The sequence below is a fragment of the Acanthochromis polyacanthus genome, chromosome 15 (assembly GCF_021347895.1).
Source record: "Acanthochromis polyacanthus isolate Apoly-LR-REF ecotype Palm Island chromosome 15, KAUST_Apoly_ChrSc, whole genome shotgun sequence".
Taxonomy (NCBI): domain Eukaryota; kingdom Metazoa; phylum Chordata; class Actinopteri; family Pomacentridae; genus Acanthochromis; species Acanthochromis polyacanthus.
Window position 1 is genome coordinate 13,351,220 of NC_067127.1, and position 19,069 is coordinate 13,370,288.

The window sequence follows — 19,069 nt, forward strand, 5'->3', positions numbered from 1 at the left end:
CACACTTGAAATGACACCTATAAAATGGAATGTCATGGGTTGTTTTACAGTATTTCAAATGTACTGAGACTGCAAAGAGTGATTCATTTCTTTAATATATATATAAAGATGTGCCAATTTGTAAAAAAAAAAATAAAGCATGGGTATTGTAGTTTTAAGTCTGTCATCCAACCTGCTGGAAAAGATAGAGTTTTCAAGTCAGGAATACTTGTCAATCCAAGGTGTGGGGGCAGCGGCTCATGGAATATTTACATAGCCAGAGAGGGGGGTTTGTGGGTGTCTAAGGCCTGGTTGGAACCACATTCAAAGGAAACGGATAAAGGCCCTGAGGATTCATGCAGTGCAGCATTGTCTGTGACGAAAAAAAACAACAGGAACACTGCTGGGGAAAATACCTTGATTTAAAATTCAGTTCTAAAGCCAGGCATGGAAAAGGCAAATAGTAGTGTGAGGGGAATGTAAAGCAGAGCTGCATGCACCAGACTGGTATAGTTTAGGCCACACATGCATGACAGGCCCTACATATATTTTTTTTTCCTGAATGATAAATTCCAGTTATAGAAATGGTGCCTGTTGAAGCTTAGTGGTATCTTGTGTCAATAAGGCCGCCCAGCAAGCATCTGAAAAGCTTGCAAACAGGTTTTTCCTCACATTTGATTTCCACTCGTATATTCATCATCCCAAATTATGCCCGGTTTCTTACACATGTATTAAAAATGAAAGTGCATTTATTAATATTTATACAGCACCTTTTGGTAAACAAGTAACTCTGCGGCTGTGAGATCTGGTCCGGTTTGGTGGATGCCAGCGTCATTGCTTTTAAAGGGAAGATGTGAAAAGCTGATTCCCTCGAGTAGACAGCCGAATAGAATATTTAACATCAAAAAGACCTGGGAGAGAAAGTAATAAAAGACCCTGGTAAAAAGCGCACTTGTCATCATGGGGATTGTGCAATACTGTTGATGTTTGATTACCTTTTTTCATGGTTGCCTGAGATAACAGGCATTGATGATACAAAAGACATGCTCTTTAAAATTTGCAGTAGAATGCCAAAATTGTTATTAAAAAAGATACACCAAGCTCATAGTTATCTATATTATGGTGTGCATTTTTCAATAAATGCTATAAATATGCTCATCATGGTATAAATCTCATTTCTATATAAAAGTTACATCCAGTGACACCATTAAGTTTGTAAAAATATCGATTTTCCTGCAGTCCTGGGCTTACACTTAGTAGGTACTCACTTTACATTTTTTAATTTTTTTCAGGGGGGAGTGTTAAAGACTTCTTTTCATGATGTGTGCACCTGCTCTGTATTTTCACACTTCCAATACTGCCTTATTATCCACTTTGTTTACTCTTGATTTAATGTTTTTGCCATTTCACACAATCCTTGTAAAAACAAACACAAAAAAACATAAAAATTGAAACCAAAATTGGAAGAAATAGCTTAGTAGCATTTCCAAAATGTGAATAAGGGATATGGAATACTGGTTTGGAATTCTGATTTGGATAAATTAGATCTAAAACAAATGGTGAAACAACTGTAAGCTTCCTTTTGGCCCATCCTGTAAATATATGTTTTCAAGAACCAGCATTGTGATTGTTTCCATTCCTGCATTTTCTAGAAATATGGCAAACTACTGAAGCAAGAGACCATCAGCTACCCAGTGATTGTAGTGACCGTTATATCTAAACTGTGACCCATAACTACAGTGTACTGTGTGAGGGCTACAACTTGTGAAACTGTATTTACTTTATTTTACAATGATTTATTAAAGGCAGCGTCCACACTGTTTTAGGAACCTGACTCACGTTAAGCCTCCTCGTTGGCAGACATAGTTAGATGTAGATCTGAAATCCTCACCATCCAAAGAGACCAGAAGCTATCTGTGTCATCTGTGTTATCGTTGTCGCTCTCAAGGTTCATTGATGCATTTAGCTCTTCAGTCTGACAACAAGCAGCAGCAAGGGTTAAAAGCAGTTCAGTCAGTGCCGTTAGAAGATGAGATCATATCACCCCTGTAAAGCATTTTTGCACTGTTGACTAACTGACTTTTAGATTTCTCAGATTACTGTGAAGGCGTTGCAGGGTCAGAACCGCAGTTGCATCCAGACTGGAACCACCATTTGAGATAGACCTTGGCCTAATGTCTCTGAGCAGAGATGTTGCAAGTGTCCGCTCTTTCTGCAGAGGTTATCAGAGTGCACTATGTCAGTACACCACACAGTTCACCTCATTAATCAAGCAAGGTTATTCCAAAGTAGGGTCAGACTTAGAACAAAATGTCTTAGCAAATAAGATGGCATCCTACAGAGTCTGTGAAAACACTTTAAATACATTTTCACTCATAAATCGATGAAGTATATTTAATTTTTTATGTTTCAAGTCCAGTAAATGTTTCATAAATAATAAAAAAAATATAAAAGTGGACCTCTGAAACCTTGATTTATTGATTAATGTTAAGTGAAGAAGTTTCCAAGTGTGAAACCTTATATCCTTGTGACAAATTTTGGATAATAAATGACTCATGGCACGTTATCTTGCTGAGATGCTTGGTGAGAGACTTTCTCACTCAGCATGGCTATAAATGCAAATATGAGTGGTGTTATTTACACTGTTGCACATGTCTGTGAAAAAAGAAGTAATAACAATATTATTGCCTTCCCACAGCACTGTCTTTGTGTGGACACTTGATTTTTTTTTTTTTATTATATCAAAATTAAAATTAGGATTCCAACTAAAATAAATGTGGTTAATAATGCAACTGTATTGACTGGCACAGCTCATGTGTGCTCAGAAGTCAAAAGGCTCTATCCCACACATGGGAAGTCATTTTGATGCATCGATTGCATGTGCAGTTTATCTTCAAAGAACCTCAACTATGCATCTTTTTGACAGGCATTGATCATCTCATACAGTTAACATACATTTTCCTTTGCACCCACTTGAAGTGTTTATGATTGCCATACAAGAAGTGCAAGAACTGCCCTCAGCACTTAACCTCATCTAGACTACAGCACTCTGCAATTTCTGCAACAGTTTTTAATTAAATATGAAGAAAAATGGGAAAACAGCCCTTGAAGGGATGCAAGGAAAGCACTCACACTTTAATTTGTTAATAGAGTGGTACATCATTAGTGTAATGATTGTATCGAACCATAAGACACAAGTCTGTATACACTGATAGTGACACCCAGTAGACATGACGCATGAAGCGCATTACTGTACGCGTGTATCTATAATACAAATAGTTACTGAATGTGTTCTAGTGCTCACACATGAAGTGTTTTGTGGATACTCCCAGAATTACATGTCTAGATGTCTTCCTAAGTTTCTTTGGCACTATCCCTATCTGTAACAGCGATTATGCACTTTTATTCATGTCCCTGGGTAGGTTACTGGTTCTTTATTTAATCATGTTGCTCTAAATAGTATCAGATCTGAGAGTTCTTCCTTTGAGATTATCTTTTTTTTTTCCCGCATGAAGCTGCAACACCAAAACATTACTTCCTCAAGTAAGCAAGGGAATTCTGTTAGTTTCTCAGGTACCTGTTACTAAACCAAGACATTGGAAATGAGAAATTTTGAAACTGCATCATTTCAAAATTTCTAGTTCATAAATGCATTGGCACTAGAGATGAACAATCAGAGAACCACCTCTGTAGGGATATTGTGAGTACATGTCCCAAATTTCATGGTATTCCATCCAACAGTTGTTGAAACATGTCACCCAAAAGTGTGAACATTACAGTGGTTTCAGAAGAAAGTCATCAGGTCGCCAAAATTATTAAGGTTAAACATCTAGGGTACAGTAATTTCTGTGATTTTTTTTTATGCACATCCACTAAGTAGATTTTTTTTTTATTTTGTGTGTTATTCAAATGTTGTCAGAGCAATAAATACCTCTTATTAGTTCACTTTTGTGCCCCTAGATATCGCCAATAGGTGCCCACATGCACATATGGTAAGGTCCAAACATGGTTTATCACTGGTTTCAGTTGTTGTCAGCAAATTGAACCACTGTCATCAGTTGTTATAACAGTATGCAGTAGGTACTCTCCTTCTAGTAGACTCAGCTGTTGCCTCATTTAATATTGCTCTATTGTAACCTGATAGGGTCGTTGTTTTCTTCATCATTTGTTGTTTGAGTAAGTTTGGGCAACAGACCTTCCTGGTTAGGCTGATGAAAACTTCTTGGATTGAGATAGAGACCCTTTCATTATGTCAGCCAAATGTTACAAAACTCCATTCTGTAGGTGTCTAGTGGCAACTCCACCAAAGATTTTACATACACTTATTCACAGGTAGCTTCTAGGTTCTTAAGCTTGTAAGTGAAAACATAACATGCTTGTGGCACTAGATGAAAAGTCCGGGAATCTCTTAAGCAACCATGTTTCATCTTGTGGGGACAATAAATTTGTGTGCCGAAGTTCATGTCAAACTATCAGATATTTCTTTACAGATTTCATTCAGTATGATTTGAACCCCACAGTGGTGCTAAAGGAAAAGCCAAGGGATCAGGAAAGCCTGCAGAATTCACCCTCTGGGGACCTTGAGTGTCTCTACAACATTACATGGCAATCCATCCAGTTGTAGTTGAGATTTTTCAGTCTTGATCAAAGAGATGGACGAACAGTTAAGATTACAATCCCATAGCCATGCTATTTTTGTGGCAAAAAACTCAGAAGGATGACATCCTTCAGTACAAAAGAATCATTAAACCTTAACTGTCTTTGTGTGCTGTATGCTGTAGCAGGGGAAGGCTATTGTACCACTTCTACATGGCAATTTGTGGGAGACAAAATAGCAGTGCAGTGGTGAAGAGACACAAGTAAATCCTCCAAGATCTGACCATTAGAGAAATATACAACTTCTGTAATGACAAATGTTGTAATAGCTTATCCCACAACAGCACAGGAGGATACACAAAAGAATTCTGCACTTCAAGAAAAATTTCTCTCAGACATGCTCATTTGGGGTTTACCAATAAGTCATCCAGCTGCGATTCCTACAGGGAAGAGCCCATTATCACTGCAACAAATGTAACATATGGACTACCTGGTGGTGACAGAGTTGAGCTGAAAGTCTGAGTACATTTCCCTGGTGTCTGGAGAATTTGCCCTTTTGTGTCTGTGTATGTGTGTTGCAGTTTACACGCCTGTACTGTGTGTACTGGTAATGCATAGAAAACCACAACTGAAGAAAAATTCTCTGTGAGTGATTCAGTTCATATTCTTAAATCACGTGTTATAATGATGCATAGTGGTCGGTTTATATCAATAAACAGACGTTTATCACATGATCAATAAACTGATGTTTATCGCATCAAATTTTGTAATGGACACGACTGCTGTACAACACCCATTATATCAAAGAGACGTACTATTCGGCAGTCACACACACACACACACACACACACACACACACACACACACGTGTGAGTGTAGGCTCAGTCACACAAACACACACAAACAGGAGTAGGTGATAATGGGGCTATTCTTTATGCGAGGTCATGAATAATTCAAAATCCATGTGCTCAAACAGATTCTTGAGGTGACAGAATAATATGACAGATTCTGCAACTGCTATTAGACGAGAAATATCACAAATGTTTTAGAGATTCTAGCAGAGGATAAGCCGATCTGCTGCATGTGGTACTGCTAAGCTCTAACTGAATGTAATATCAGGATAGTTTGGGAGATTCAAAAGGTTCTATGAATGTATACATATTTTTACCCACAGATTTCCTGCATCAGCTATTCAGCCTGTTGTACTCATCATCCGACATTCGACAGTAAATGACTCACAACACAGATGACATCGTGTTATTTATGCTATTTATTTTATAACTTTAAACTCTCATACGATTGCAGAACAATTTTACATTGTCATTGTAATTGCACAATCAGTCACACATCACTCTGCTCAAGACTTCCTAGTTGTGCCATAATTTCTTCATGAATTCCGTCTCTTCTCCTGTTTGCAAAAACGACCAAATATGCACGGCACCATTTGGAGTCTGGGAACGTCTTTGCAGAGGAGAGCGATGGCTGCATTCCTGAAACTGGGCAATTGGCCTCCCCATGTGTCAGTGGAGAGATACTTATTGTGTTTTCATTGTTCAATAAGGCTTTGCATGAATTTCTTCCACCTCTTAGCTTACTGAGCCAAAAGCTCCCTAAACGCCAGAGTCTTCATTATGGCCGTGGAAAGTGGGCTGGCTCGAGGTCACCCCTGATGTTCCACTGGCTGCCTGGGGAAGACTGGAATTAGAAAGCTACCAGTCGCAGGGGCCACAGAAACCAACTGTGCTGAATGAATCCAATCTCCTTTATAAGTTTGGCACCAGATTTACAATGTTGTAAACGCTGTGTGGTACAGGATGTTGGGGATATAAACAAGTTCTCTCAGAATCTCACAATGCTGTGGCTGATACTCTCTAGTGTAGTTCTGGAGCATTCTTTGGAAAAGGCTGGCTTACAGACACTTCAGACTGAAACTTCCTGGAAATAAATAAACAAATAGGCTCTTCATGCAGCATCTGCTCACATGGAACACATTCAGTCAAGGCCTGAAAGAGACGGCCAGGCTAATGAGAGTTAACTGTTCACAGCGAAATGATTAGAGCAGCTGACCAAAACCTCCAAGAAAGAAAGGGGGAGAAAAATATGGGTAACAATTATTTCAGTCTGGACTGACCAACATACCATCTTCCCCTTTGAATATGCAATTGATTCAGAATATGCAAATTAACCATGCACAATCTCCTCTCATTCATTTCTGTATGCATATGAAGATTATCAGCCTATAATTAAGTATTAGATGCTTTGCTTGTGCCTGATGGAGAACACCCACCTATGCAAACAAAACCCTTCCATCCTCAATGGGAAGGCAGCAGACGATTCAGAGGAATGTGTAACTGTCCCATGTCCATTATGGTTCCATTCTTCCCATGATTTCAGCCAATGGGCAATGAAGGCTATTGCAGGAGCCATTGGTGCCGCATCGTCAGTGACCAACTGCTGAAGCCTGGAGCTTACATCGGATTTAATTGACTGTTGATTGTTGAATGAATGCCTTCTCAGAATGTCAGGGCAGAGCACTGGATAGAAGAAAGGGAGGGGGGGAGGCATTAACGCTGAGGCGTGCATTTAAGAGGGAAGTAGCTCATAATCTACACATGAGAAGATGGTGAAAGAAAGAAGAAGAAAAACTGCAGGTCTGATGTTGCACCTGTAAAGTGCAACACGGAACAACTTTCTCAAACACAGCACTGAAGTTGCCCCCATAAGCATTTGTTCTTCCAGAGAGCAATGCAGCAGCAGACAAGGTGGAGAGGAAATATCAAAACAGCGACTGTCACCCATCAGGACAGAAGAAGGGGGAGAGGAGGAGAGGAAAGAAATTAAAAAAAAACAAAAAAAAAAAAACGCACCAGCTTTCAGCTTTCAAATCCCACTGATAGAGCACTCGGGTTTATGCTCATGTTAGATGCTCATCCATCCCCCCTTTTTTTCCGCCGCAGAAGGAAAAAAAGACATCATGATGATAATAATAATAATAACAATAAAAGTCCATTGATATAGATTCCTGCTTGGGCTGCAGCAGCAAAGCGCGTCGTTGTCTGCGCACAACTGAGAGGGTCCAGTTCAGGGAGGTGGGGGGGAAACCCTTTTGACTGGAATTAAGGGGGGAGGCTGGGCGAGAGGAAAGAAGAGGAGAGAAATAAAAAAAAATAAGAAGAAGAAGAAGAGGAGGGGGAGGGGGAGGAGGAGGGCAGAGAAGAAAGTGGCGGTGGTGGTGCCAGACGCAGCGGCAGTAAGAAGCGTACGTACGTGCTTTATCTTCGGGACTGAGTGTGACGTGATATTGCAGCCTGCTCCTGGAGCTCTGCAAGCACCAAGCAAAGCGCGTCTGTTTCTCTGTGTGTTCTAACTCACTGGCCCCCCAACATCCACCCACTACGGATCTTTTTTTTCCTTTTTTTTTATTTTTGGCTAAAAAAATCTCACCCTCTCTCTCTCTCTCTCTTTTTTTGTTCACCCAAGAAGAAGAGGAAGAGGAGGAGAAGGAAGGGAGTGTTTTTGCGCGACTTACTGGAGAAAACATATCAGTGGAAAAAAAAAAAACGAAAGAGAGAAAATTGAGACGTGGAGTCGTGGAAGCCGAATTAATTTATGGTAATACTGTAAGAATTGCTCTCCTCTGCTCATCACTCCAAGAATTTCCCTTTTTTTTCTCCCCCCCTTCTCTCTCTCTTGTCTCTCTTCGGTCTTTCTGGTCTTTCTTCTTCCCCCCTTTTCTCTCTCCTCTCTCTCTCCCTCTCTCTCACCCTCTCTCCCTCTTTTCTCGGTGGCTGTCGTGGTGGTGGTGGTGGTGTTGTTGCGCTCCGTTTTGATGGGAAAAACCCAGAAGAAGGAGAAGACGCGGGGATATGAGCGGGCAGAGCGGAGTGTAACGCATTTTATTTTCATCCATTGAACCATCTTGTTGCGCCGGACTTCTATTGTCAGGAATGGGGAGTATTGATTCACTGGAGGGCTGCAGAATTTATTTATAAAGGATGTGGTCAAGTATGTTGGAAAAATAGCCATAGCTTCCGCAGTGTAAGGTAAGATATTATTATTATTATTATTGTTATTATTATTATTATTCTATGTTGTGATGCTGCTGAGGCACCAGAAAAAGCCCGATTTTTTTCTCTATGTCATCTGTCAGTTAAAGTTTAGCCACCCCTGTTAAATATTTGCCCCGTCTATTCAACACGACGGCTGTGGAGCGTTCATGCGCTCGCATTAGTCCAGGGTGCTTAGCGGATGATTTTTAAGAGCTGATCTCTCTCTTAAGAGGCAAAAATCACTTTAAAGTGCCGAGCGTCGAACTGACACTGCATGAGATGTGGCTCCGTACGTGTCTCTGTATTTAGATTTCCTCTCGAGATGAAAATTGCTCTTGGAAGCCCGGCAATAAAAATCAGAGTCTCTTGAAGACCGATTTCTCGTCTCCAGAATACTGATTTTTTTTTTTCCCTCCCGGTTCTGTGCAGCCTTAGCCATGAATCTTTGCGGAAGGAATCATAAGGATTTATCGCGTCCAAAAAAAAAAAAAAAAAGCTGATCTAACTCAACACCGCGTCCACAAATCCATTTATTATTCTAATGTAGTGTGACGGACAGGTTGGATCATTCCAAAGGGAGACGAAGTTAGTGGCGCAAATTTATGTATTCTGTGGAAACTGGTATCTATAGCCCTACTTTGGATTTGAACGCCTACACAGACACACGCACACACACACAGTTTGAGACGCGCGCACACGCATGCACGTTCTGCTGTGACACTGCTCACAGCTGCATTGCCTGTAGGATTAAAGCAATCAGGACATCGCATTGCATTCTCTCTCTTTCTCCATCTCCCCCTCTCTCCCTCTCTCTCACACAAACACAGTTAAAAGCGCGCACGCACACATGCAAGCTCGAACACACACAGACACACACACTGGCTCTTTATCAAATTGCATTGTCAAATATGTCAAGCCCTGAATTTCGGAGACATGCAGGTCGAGTGGTGGAACCGAAAGCGCGCAAGAGGAGAGAAGCCACGGTGACCAAGCAGACGCAGACATTTTTTTTTTTTTGGTCTGTGAATTCGTCTCCTTCGTATTATCTAACTGTCCTGCAAGAAAGCAGCCTAAATCACGAAGAATACGGCTACGATGTGTTTTTGAAAGCATCCTGGTTTTACTGCGTAAAATGAGCAGTTGCATCCAGCACAACTCGTGGGCAACGCGCTGACTTGCGCACCGCTTTTTTCACTGTTTGTCTTTTGATGTCAGAGATTCTAAATAGCTACATTTGAATATCTCCGGGGACTGTGCCATACCAAATACGACCCAATTAATAATGTCTAAATGACTCACATTATTGCACCCACCTCCCTCAATAAAATAAATAAATAAAGACTCCACGGGCGAAGCAACCACAAGGTGGCAATGTGTGCACAAAGTAAAGTGATGAAGGAGGCAGGATGAGATGCAAAAGACATTTTGCTGAGGTTAATGTGTCTTTATATTCCTTCCCCTCTGTTTATGGCAGGGTAAAATAAGACCTATTTGAAGAATATCAGTCAGACTTGATATAGATTAACTGTCATGTTTTCTTGTGAGCTCTGCTTTAACACCCTTTTGTGTACATCTCTCTTCATCTCTCCTTGCAGGCCAAATGACATAGGATGAAGGCTGTTCGAAACCTGTTGATTTATATATTTTCCACCTATCTTCTGGTTATGTTTGGATTAACTGGTGCCCAAGATTACTGGTGTTCCACTCTGGTCAAAGGGGTCATTTATGGATCATATTCGGTGACTGAAATGTTTCCCAAGAACTATACAAACTGTACATGGACGCTGGAGAACCCAGACCCAACCAAATACAGCATCTACCTGAAGCTATACAAGCGAGACTTGAGCTGCTCTGAGTATTCTTTGCTTGCTTATCAGTTTGATCATTACTCACACGAGAAGATCAATGAGTTGCTGAAAGTCAACGAGTCTATAGTGTATCTGTGCGATTCAAAGAATATTTACGTATTTTTGCTGTATGACAAGAATTTCGTTCAACTCCGGAGAGTTTTCCCTTATGATTACAATGGATTGACGCCGCAGAAGCTGGATGAGGAGGAGAAGTCCATTGTGGAGTTTTTGGTCTTGAATAAGGCGAGCCCTAGCCAGTTTGGGTGTCAAGTGCTTTGTACATGGCTGGAAAACTGCCTGAAATTAGAGAAAGGGACAGTGGAGACATGTGGGATCGTGTACACGAAATGCACATGTCCTCAGCATTTAGGCGATGGAGAATCAGAGAGCATGCTCATGCTCAACAACGTGGTTTTACCTTTAAATCCACAAACGGAGGGTTGCTTGTCGCCCCAACTACAAGCTGGGCAGGTCTGCAATCTGAGTGCGGAAGTGAAGCGGCCTCCTAAAGAAGGTGAGTATCCTGTTGTCTTCCTTTTTTGTGCTGAACTAGCTGTAGATTTAATGGACCACTGTATGCATAGATAAGATAGTGATCATGTCAATAAAATGTGCACGTCAATCACTCCTATCTCTGCCCTAATTGCATGTTTGAAGTGTGATGGCCCATGAAACAAAGAGCACACATAGATATATGGACTGTAGTTGGCTCAGAAATGTGTCAACTTCAAGAACAAAGCTGCCAGAGGAGTTGGGTGTAGTAAAGACCACAGCAGCACAAACCAAACCACCTAAAGGGGGTCTTTCATTTGGTTGGACTGAATTCAAAATGCACTATCATTGCTGTGAATTTAAAATGGCTGTTTTTGTACACATCAGCACAGAGTTAAAATGGCTGCAAATCCAAATATAATATATATATATATACATTTTGTGTGTTTATACATTTATGTCAGTGTCATCCATACAAAGACCAACTATGGTCAATATGGACACATCCTTCATTTCTATTGGCATCTCTGTCACACAGAAGGATTGGGATTATGGATGCAGCAGATTGGATCACATTGCTCGAGCAATGCAACATTGAGAAATTTGCGCCTAGGATTGAAGAGTAAATCATCAAAATGAATAATTTACAATATTTAGATTGTTTAATAACAGAGTATCAGTATTTCCAGAGCTGTTCTGCAGGGATGCTGCTTGTTCAGTGTTGCCATAGAGCAATGCAACGTGTTTTCACTCTATGTTGGAATTGAGCATGAATAACGTAGTCAAAGGCTCACAGAAGAAAATGACATTTTCAGTAGATCTGCTTTTTGCGGTGTGTAATTCACACGTGCACATCACAAATCCACACCCATTCACAGGTAGAAAGCTGAATGAGCATTTACCAGCAAGCAGCTATGATAAGGCTCTTAATGATTCTGTGCATTCGTGTAGCCAGCTTGAGGGGGGAGATTTTGTAGCTAACGCATTCATGTAGCCTGTTTTTTTTTATTTTTATGAATTACAAAGAGAGCCCAACTTGACACATAGCTGCTTGCATTTTTACAGATAGCACAGAAAACCCCCCAGAGGAATATGCTACATACTTCAGAGGTGAGGTGCGTTTACCACGAGACATAAAGGAGGGGCATTCATCACGGCACGCTGAACCAAAAATAATGAGTCAACCTTTGGATTTTGGGGGGAAAAATAATGATCGCAGGAATGTTATGGAGCTTTCTCCCTCATGGCACTTACCAAAATAACAGTTACTATAATAGCACCCCAGATAACAGGTGGCAGTTTTCCTATCAAGAACAGATGAATATTGATTGCAGTAGTTCAGCTGTTTAGTTGGCTTCTGTTAACAAATGCTACATGCTCCCACACGTTTTTAGGCATGTTTTTGGAACACACCACTGCAATATTTTTTAAAATACAATTACTATACCTTGATTCTACTATTAGACAATCTTGCTCCAGATTTTCATGTGATGATGCAGTGGCTAACCTCCATCAAGTTGGATGATAGGCCCATTTTGAGTGTCATTCACCTGCCCTTCCACTAGAGCCCTTAAGCAATGATGCACACAGTATCTGATGCAAATTACCGTTGCAATTCAGCCCACAGTCAAGTAGCATGTGCAGCAACGACGGAAAGTGTGACTCAGCTGTGTATTTTATCAGATAATTTCATCATTTAATGAATCTCATGTCCATGTCACGAATACCACTAGGGAGCATTACGCGTATTTTCGCTGGAAATTCTCCTCCTCCAAAATAACATTTGACATTTTTCTATCAGCATGTTAATAACAGCTTAAGAGCACAGCTTATTTTTTTTTCACTCAGAAGATTTTCCACAAGCTTCTATTTATAGGGTCTGTTGATGGGAGGTTTGAATAAATCCGTTTTCATCTGGATAACGGGGAGATCACCACTGGGTTTAAAAGAGCACTGTGTCTCCTGTGGCATCACAGTGACAGAGTGGGTGTTCCTGATGAAGAATAAAGCATTACAAACAGTCGACAAGAGCTCCATTTGATAAAATCGTGTGTCTTTGATCTTCTCAGTTCCTGGTAGAGGATGGCTTCAGAGCACATCAAAGAAATGCAGGGCTGGAGGTTGTGTACTCCAGCCATGCCACTGAAATACCCCACCAGTGTTCCGCATAGACGGAGGATATCGGCATTAAAGGTTAAAGCTCTTAACTATTTAGGGTGATTATTCAGACAAAAGACAGATCCCGTTCCTTGATACTGTGGGATTTTGAAAACCACAGCGACACAATGGAATCCAGATGTACCACTCAGATGACTCATTTATGCAGTTTTATTTTTATCACATTCTCCTGTTTCATGAATAAAAGTTGTAAAAGGAGGCAGCACAGTGGTGCAGTGGCACCGACAGCAAGACAGATTTAATTTGCGATCTTTTTTTAAAAAATTTTCCCCGTGTGTTCTGTGTTTGTGTGGGTTCTCTTCCCGCATCCCACACAGTCAGAATCAAGTAGGCTGATGACTCTGAGCTGCTTATAGGTGAATGAGTGGCTGACTGTTCTGACTGTGTAACTCTTTGATGTCCTCGGATTGACTCCAACTAGTGTGACTCTAGAAAACGTCTCTCAGATTCTCTATCCTGTCACAGATTTAAAGTGAGCACATAAAAAGACTTTCAGTAGCCTGACAGCACCTACAACCTGACATTTTAGACTATGCTCTCACCTAGATGCATGCCCTTTTCCTCACACATCCTGAAAATCCTCAAATTCACACTGCCCCATTGAAAGCATCTGCAAATTTCGCTTGGCTACGGGTAATAAACATTATCATGTGGCATTTTCTTGTTTTGTGGCTGTGCATGCTTGTATGCCTTTGGCTAAGAAAAAATGTATTATTCTTTGTTTCATTTGGGGGGAAGCTGCCAGTTTTCAAAGCTCAGGGTCAAGAAGTGTCATTATCTAAGAGGATGCTTTGTTGCATTTCCTCCATGGTGATCACTGTTAATCAGGCCTCGAGCTGACGTTCATGTCAAGATTCTTCACTGTTATAAAGATTGTCTGGTACAAAGAATTGTGACACTTTTGTGCTTGCTGAATTATTGTCACTGAACAACTATTCTTACAAAACTATTTAAAATGAAACAGACTAATCATCCCATCAATCTTTTAATTCTGTAATATATTTTACTTCCTGTTTATGTGGTCTATTATAGTGAGAAAAATAGAACAAATAATGCTACAATGAGATGCTTTCTGGGGATAAGGGGTTTATAATTTCTTTCAAGCCCAAAAATACAACAAAAGAACTGAAGCTTGTGTAAAATATTCATTTTAATATTTTATGAGTCCACAAACTAGGTCTCCAAATTCATTGTTGGAACAAGGTTAGAAATGACTCTGGCATCACAGATTTGAGTCCTGATCCTCTGTTTTCCACATAAAAGAAAGCTGTTCACAATTGTGAACATTGATTTGACTCTTACATGCAATATGTATAAGCTATATAAATTCTTTATTTGGATATTCTGGCTTTTCTCTGAAAAGAGTAATTGTATCAACCACCACTAAACCAAAGAGGGGTAGAAATTTCACATTTCAGGAAGAACAACAACAAAAAAAAAACAGTTCAAGACTATATGCAGATGCCCATTTGATCATTACAGTTTCTGACGACGGAGACCGTGCACCATGTGGGAAATGGCAATAGGATTTATTGGCAAATGAATTGTGTGTGAAGCGTTATACACTGTCACCCGCCAAAGTCCTGAGCACTGCAGCAGCTCAGCCTCGCTGCCTCACATAGTGAGGCCTTTTATTCACTTTGGATCTCAGTCAAGTCACTCAGTAGTCACACTGCATTATGCTCACCCCCATTGTTCAGTACACTTGGAGGCCATTTTAGTTCCAATTCAGTGAAGGAGAGAGCTCAGATCAACAGCACAGAATCTGTTTTATCTTAGAAAGGCATTATTTGACTGTAGCTTCATCAAATATCTTTAATAATCTATGTCCCAATTCCCCCTGAAATAGTGGGCTCATTTATTGTACCTTAGAAGAATATCAGAATTTTGACCCACTGTAAATATCGCTTCCGTGTTTAGCTCTTGGGTTTTGGGGTATTTTATCCCATCTTCTTTTTGTCGTCAGGTCTATTGTTGCAGTTCGCCTGTTTTCATCTTCCCAAAGCTGCAGTGTTGGAATAGAAATTTTACAGAAAGTTGTTGGTGAATGACAAGGTCAACACAAAAAGCTTGACAGACTGTAGGACCCTGAAGAATCAAAGAGACACTGCCAGTCTGCCATCTTCTTTATCCATTAACTGTGAATTAAATTTTACATGATGATGATGCAGAATGTGGAATGATTACGTTTTATGCTCTAATCACATGCAGCTTTGGGTCAATTCCCGTCAGTTTGTGAAACATACAGAGAAAACTGCTAAAATGAGGTCAGACATGGAAAATGACTTCACGATACATAAGCCTATTATTCCTAGGAAAAGACAATGGAGGTGACTTAGCAGTTCTTTTCTGTTTGGGTCCCAAAACTGTACATATAAAAACTGTCCATTCTTCAAATGGCCCGGGCGGCCATTTCTGGATATAAAAATTCATGAGGCTCTGTGACTCCTAAGTGATTTTACACAATGATACAGAACCACAAACAGTGTTGTCGTGTTTGAAGGTCTGCTTAAAGCATTCACACTGTCACACATGGATGCAAATGTGCTCTTTGGAAACATAAAAGTCTAAGTTTTCAACCTATTACAAATTGATGACGCAGTAAAGCATGAGGTCCACCACATGAAGCTTGATATCACAAAGATAAAACTTCTACGGTCATGCATGATACCAAATAGCACTTTCTGATAATTACATTACCATAGGTCATGGATGGTAGCCTATTTTCCAAATTAGCCTCATGTAACATGAGACTAGATCCAAATGATGCTGTGTAATTTCCTGGCAAAGTTAATGTCATTTTGGGTGTTTGACAGAGCTCATTTCATAAGATGGTGACACATATTTCTGTGCCTCAAACAGTGCAGCAAGATATCCGGCTATATGAAACATCATTTTCTTTTTCTTTTTTTAGATGTCATTTTATTTACTTTTTTGTTGTTTCTAACCTTGAACCATTTGACATTTAACATTCACAGCAGGCTTAGCTGTAATTCCGACAATGACAACCTGGCAGCGGGGTGGATGCAGATCAGCTGCGGATACAGTTGTTCATTTGACACGGATTGGTGAGCTCAGTCCTGAGGCTCTATTTCAGTTGCATGACAATTCTAAGTCAGAGTGATAACCTTCCACTGCATAGTCAGACTCTGCAAAACTGCCTCGGAGTAAATGAAAGCCTTGTGTTGTCACAACTGAACCGTTGACAGGATGCAATGAAATGCAGCGAGTCTGGAAGGAAACCCGGAATACAGTTCAGAAAGTGAGGACATGATTTGCAGTTTTCAGACATCGAGAGAATGCTACACCGAAATAACTGGTGAATGCATTGCAAAAGCTAAATAAATAAATGAAAAAAAGCATCTCATATGCAAAAAAAATGTGATATTGTAGCACAAACTGCCTACAATTTAAAAGACCGATCTTTTTTGATTAATCTTAATTTGAAATGTCTGTGTTCTTAGTTCATTGTTAATTCTTAAATATTGAATATATATTCTGTTGTTAGTGTGCATGTGATATTTTACTGTTGTAGTTAAGTAATTTTGACAAAGTATATACTATTAGGTGGCTTATTCTGTGTTATTGCATTATATTTTATAGGCTCATTGCATATTTTGTAAAATATAAACCTGAAAAGTAACTATATGTTAAGTGGAAGTTCTTCAAATATATAAATATACTACATATTAAAACAGAATAACTTGGAGCTGTTAAACGGGTTCAAACCATTTCTTGATTCAAGGCATCAACTCTGTCCGTTTCCAGCTCTTTTGCAGTGTCATGGAGGTGACAAGTCCCTCTTCCTTTCACTTTACAGCCTGCAATAAATACAATTGTAATAAAATTTGCAAGTAACAGTTGTTGCCCATAAGACTGTCATATTACAGAAGGAACTGTAATCAGAGTAATGGGTTATGTAATGCAGTATCTAATTCTGTGATGTGATGTAGCCACACCTCTTGTCCTCAAAACCGAAGTGCTTCACCCGTAAAATCCTGCATTAGCGATGAGGAAACGTGCATGTGAGATTTATTAGTGTGTATATCCCACCTGTATGCGTGCTTCTTGTTATGAATTCCACACACTGGTAGATATGTGTCCACACTGCACCAGCTCCCACAACTCCTCATAAATTCTTCTTGAAATGCCACAGATTCACCCGATTAGCATTCAGGCTCCCATTGAAATCATGCAGCTTCGCCTAATAAATAAAAATAGCACAAAGCAACAAATCTAAGCTACCACTGCGTTGTCGACCGTAAAAAAAAAGTTTTATACACTGTTGACACTGAAGATGAAGAAAAGTAAAATATGTGGAGGTGAGAAATACCTTTTATTTCACTTGCTAGTATTCAGTTCAGGTAATTTGCATTATTCACATACATTTTTAAATATTTCTGTATCTGTAATATTAACATACGTACATATAGTATGGCTTCCAAATGACACCACTGTAAGAAACATTTTAGCATTTACCATCACTGAAAGATTTGTGCAATGGTTACATTGAAATAAGTATGTTCTGGAAAAATCAATAGTTCCAGATTTTTTGAGATTTTCCACTGCAGAGAACTGACTTTACATCTCATTATGTTACACACTGGCATCGTGTCACGTTTGCCGTAGTGTGTTTGTGGCCGAAGCTGATGCTCTTCTTTGTCAGAGGCTCCAGACAGAATGCTGCTGCTGCACTGCTTCATCATCAGCACAACAGCAGACACTTATCATGCATGGAAACATTTCCATTTGTAATTGCAAGTCTCGCTTTGACATCACAGCGCACCCAGTCGCTATTTTGCAATTTATGAGTTAATGATAAGTGGACCCCATAAATCAAAGGAATAGCCACTGTTGTGATCTGCTTTCCTTTGACTTCAAAAAGGTTTCTATATGAATGCAACCATAGCACATAATGAATCTCTGTAGATGAAGATAACAGTCTCATCTTCTTATTATACAAATTAGACTTGTTTATTGCTATCCTATGCATTATTCAGCACAATGTTTTCTGATTTCCTGCCATAACAAAAGAAAGTATTCCTGTAGTCTACTTCAAGAGAGACAGGGGAACACTATGAACTTGATTCCATTATATCCAGCTAGAACTCAGTGTGAAATGAAGGTTTGGTATCTTTGCTTCACAGCAGAAAGGAGCGATTCAGCTCATTGTAAAAACAAATTTGGACAACAACAATTGTGATTCTCATGTGACAAATTCATTTAGAATGAAAAATCCTTCCAAGCAAGCCTCAACAACCACACTATTCATCCTTCTAAGAAAACATGAACAACATTCACACGAGTCTTCTACAGCTTTTCTCTACAGTTCTGAAGCGAGGGCGAGTCTTTGAAGCTCTTAGTGCGGATAAACACTGTCAAATGTCTTGAACATTTTTTTTTCTACATTTAAAAAAAATAAGCTAAAAAAAAAATCGTATTCTAACTTTTGTGTGGGATGGCTTACTGTGGCAAATTTTTATCAAGCCGTTGTTGTGTGTTGCCAGAGATTTTAATGTGAATTATGCACTGCTTTCAGCCTCTCAGTTGCATGCTCCTGCATTTCAACCCGGTTAGTTTTGGCCTGTCACTGGATGGCTATTTCAGCCCACAGAGGAGAGGCATTTGCATAAACATCCACCCACAAAACCTGGCAAATGAGTCTGTCACTCAAAAACACTGTCTATGTGGGAAAGTGGAGGCAAAATCCAATTTTTTTCCTCAAGGGGCTTTTGTAGCTGCTCTCGCTGGCAGTCCCTCTGCAGGGTATGGCAAGTGTCCTCATGTAGCTGTAATGGATGCTGCCTTTAAACTTACATGGTATACTATGATCTAGGGCAGATACAGTACACACTTACACTATCAGTGTTGGCTAACAATATCATGCAGTTTGCACATTCCCTTGCAAACAGTTTAAAAATTTAG

General features: G+C 39.9%; 1 protein-coding gene across 1 annotated transcript in view; it reads left to right on the plus strand.

The window, feature by feature from the left end:
• The first annotated feature begins 7,838 nt into the window (after window positions 1-7,838).
• adgrb3 (adhesion G protein-coupled receptor B3) overlaps window positions 7,839-19,069 on the plus strand; it is a 110,816-nt gene continuing 99,585 nt past the window's right edge. The window contains 2 exon segments of the mRNA XM_051960114.1: window positions 7,839-8,618; window positions 10,220-10,988. Of these exon segments, the coding sequence (XP_051816074.1) occupies window positions 10,235-10,988 (754 nt within the window). The 5' untranslated portion in view covers window positions 7,839-8,618; window positions 10,220-10,234.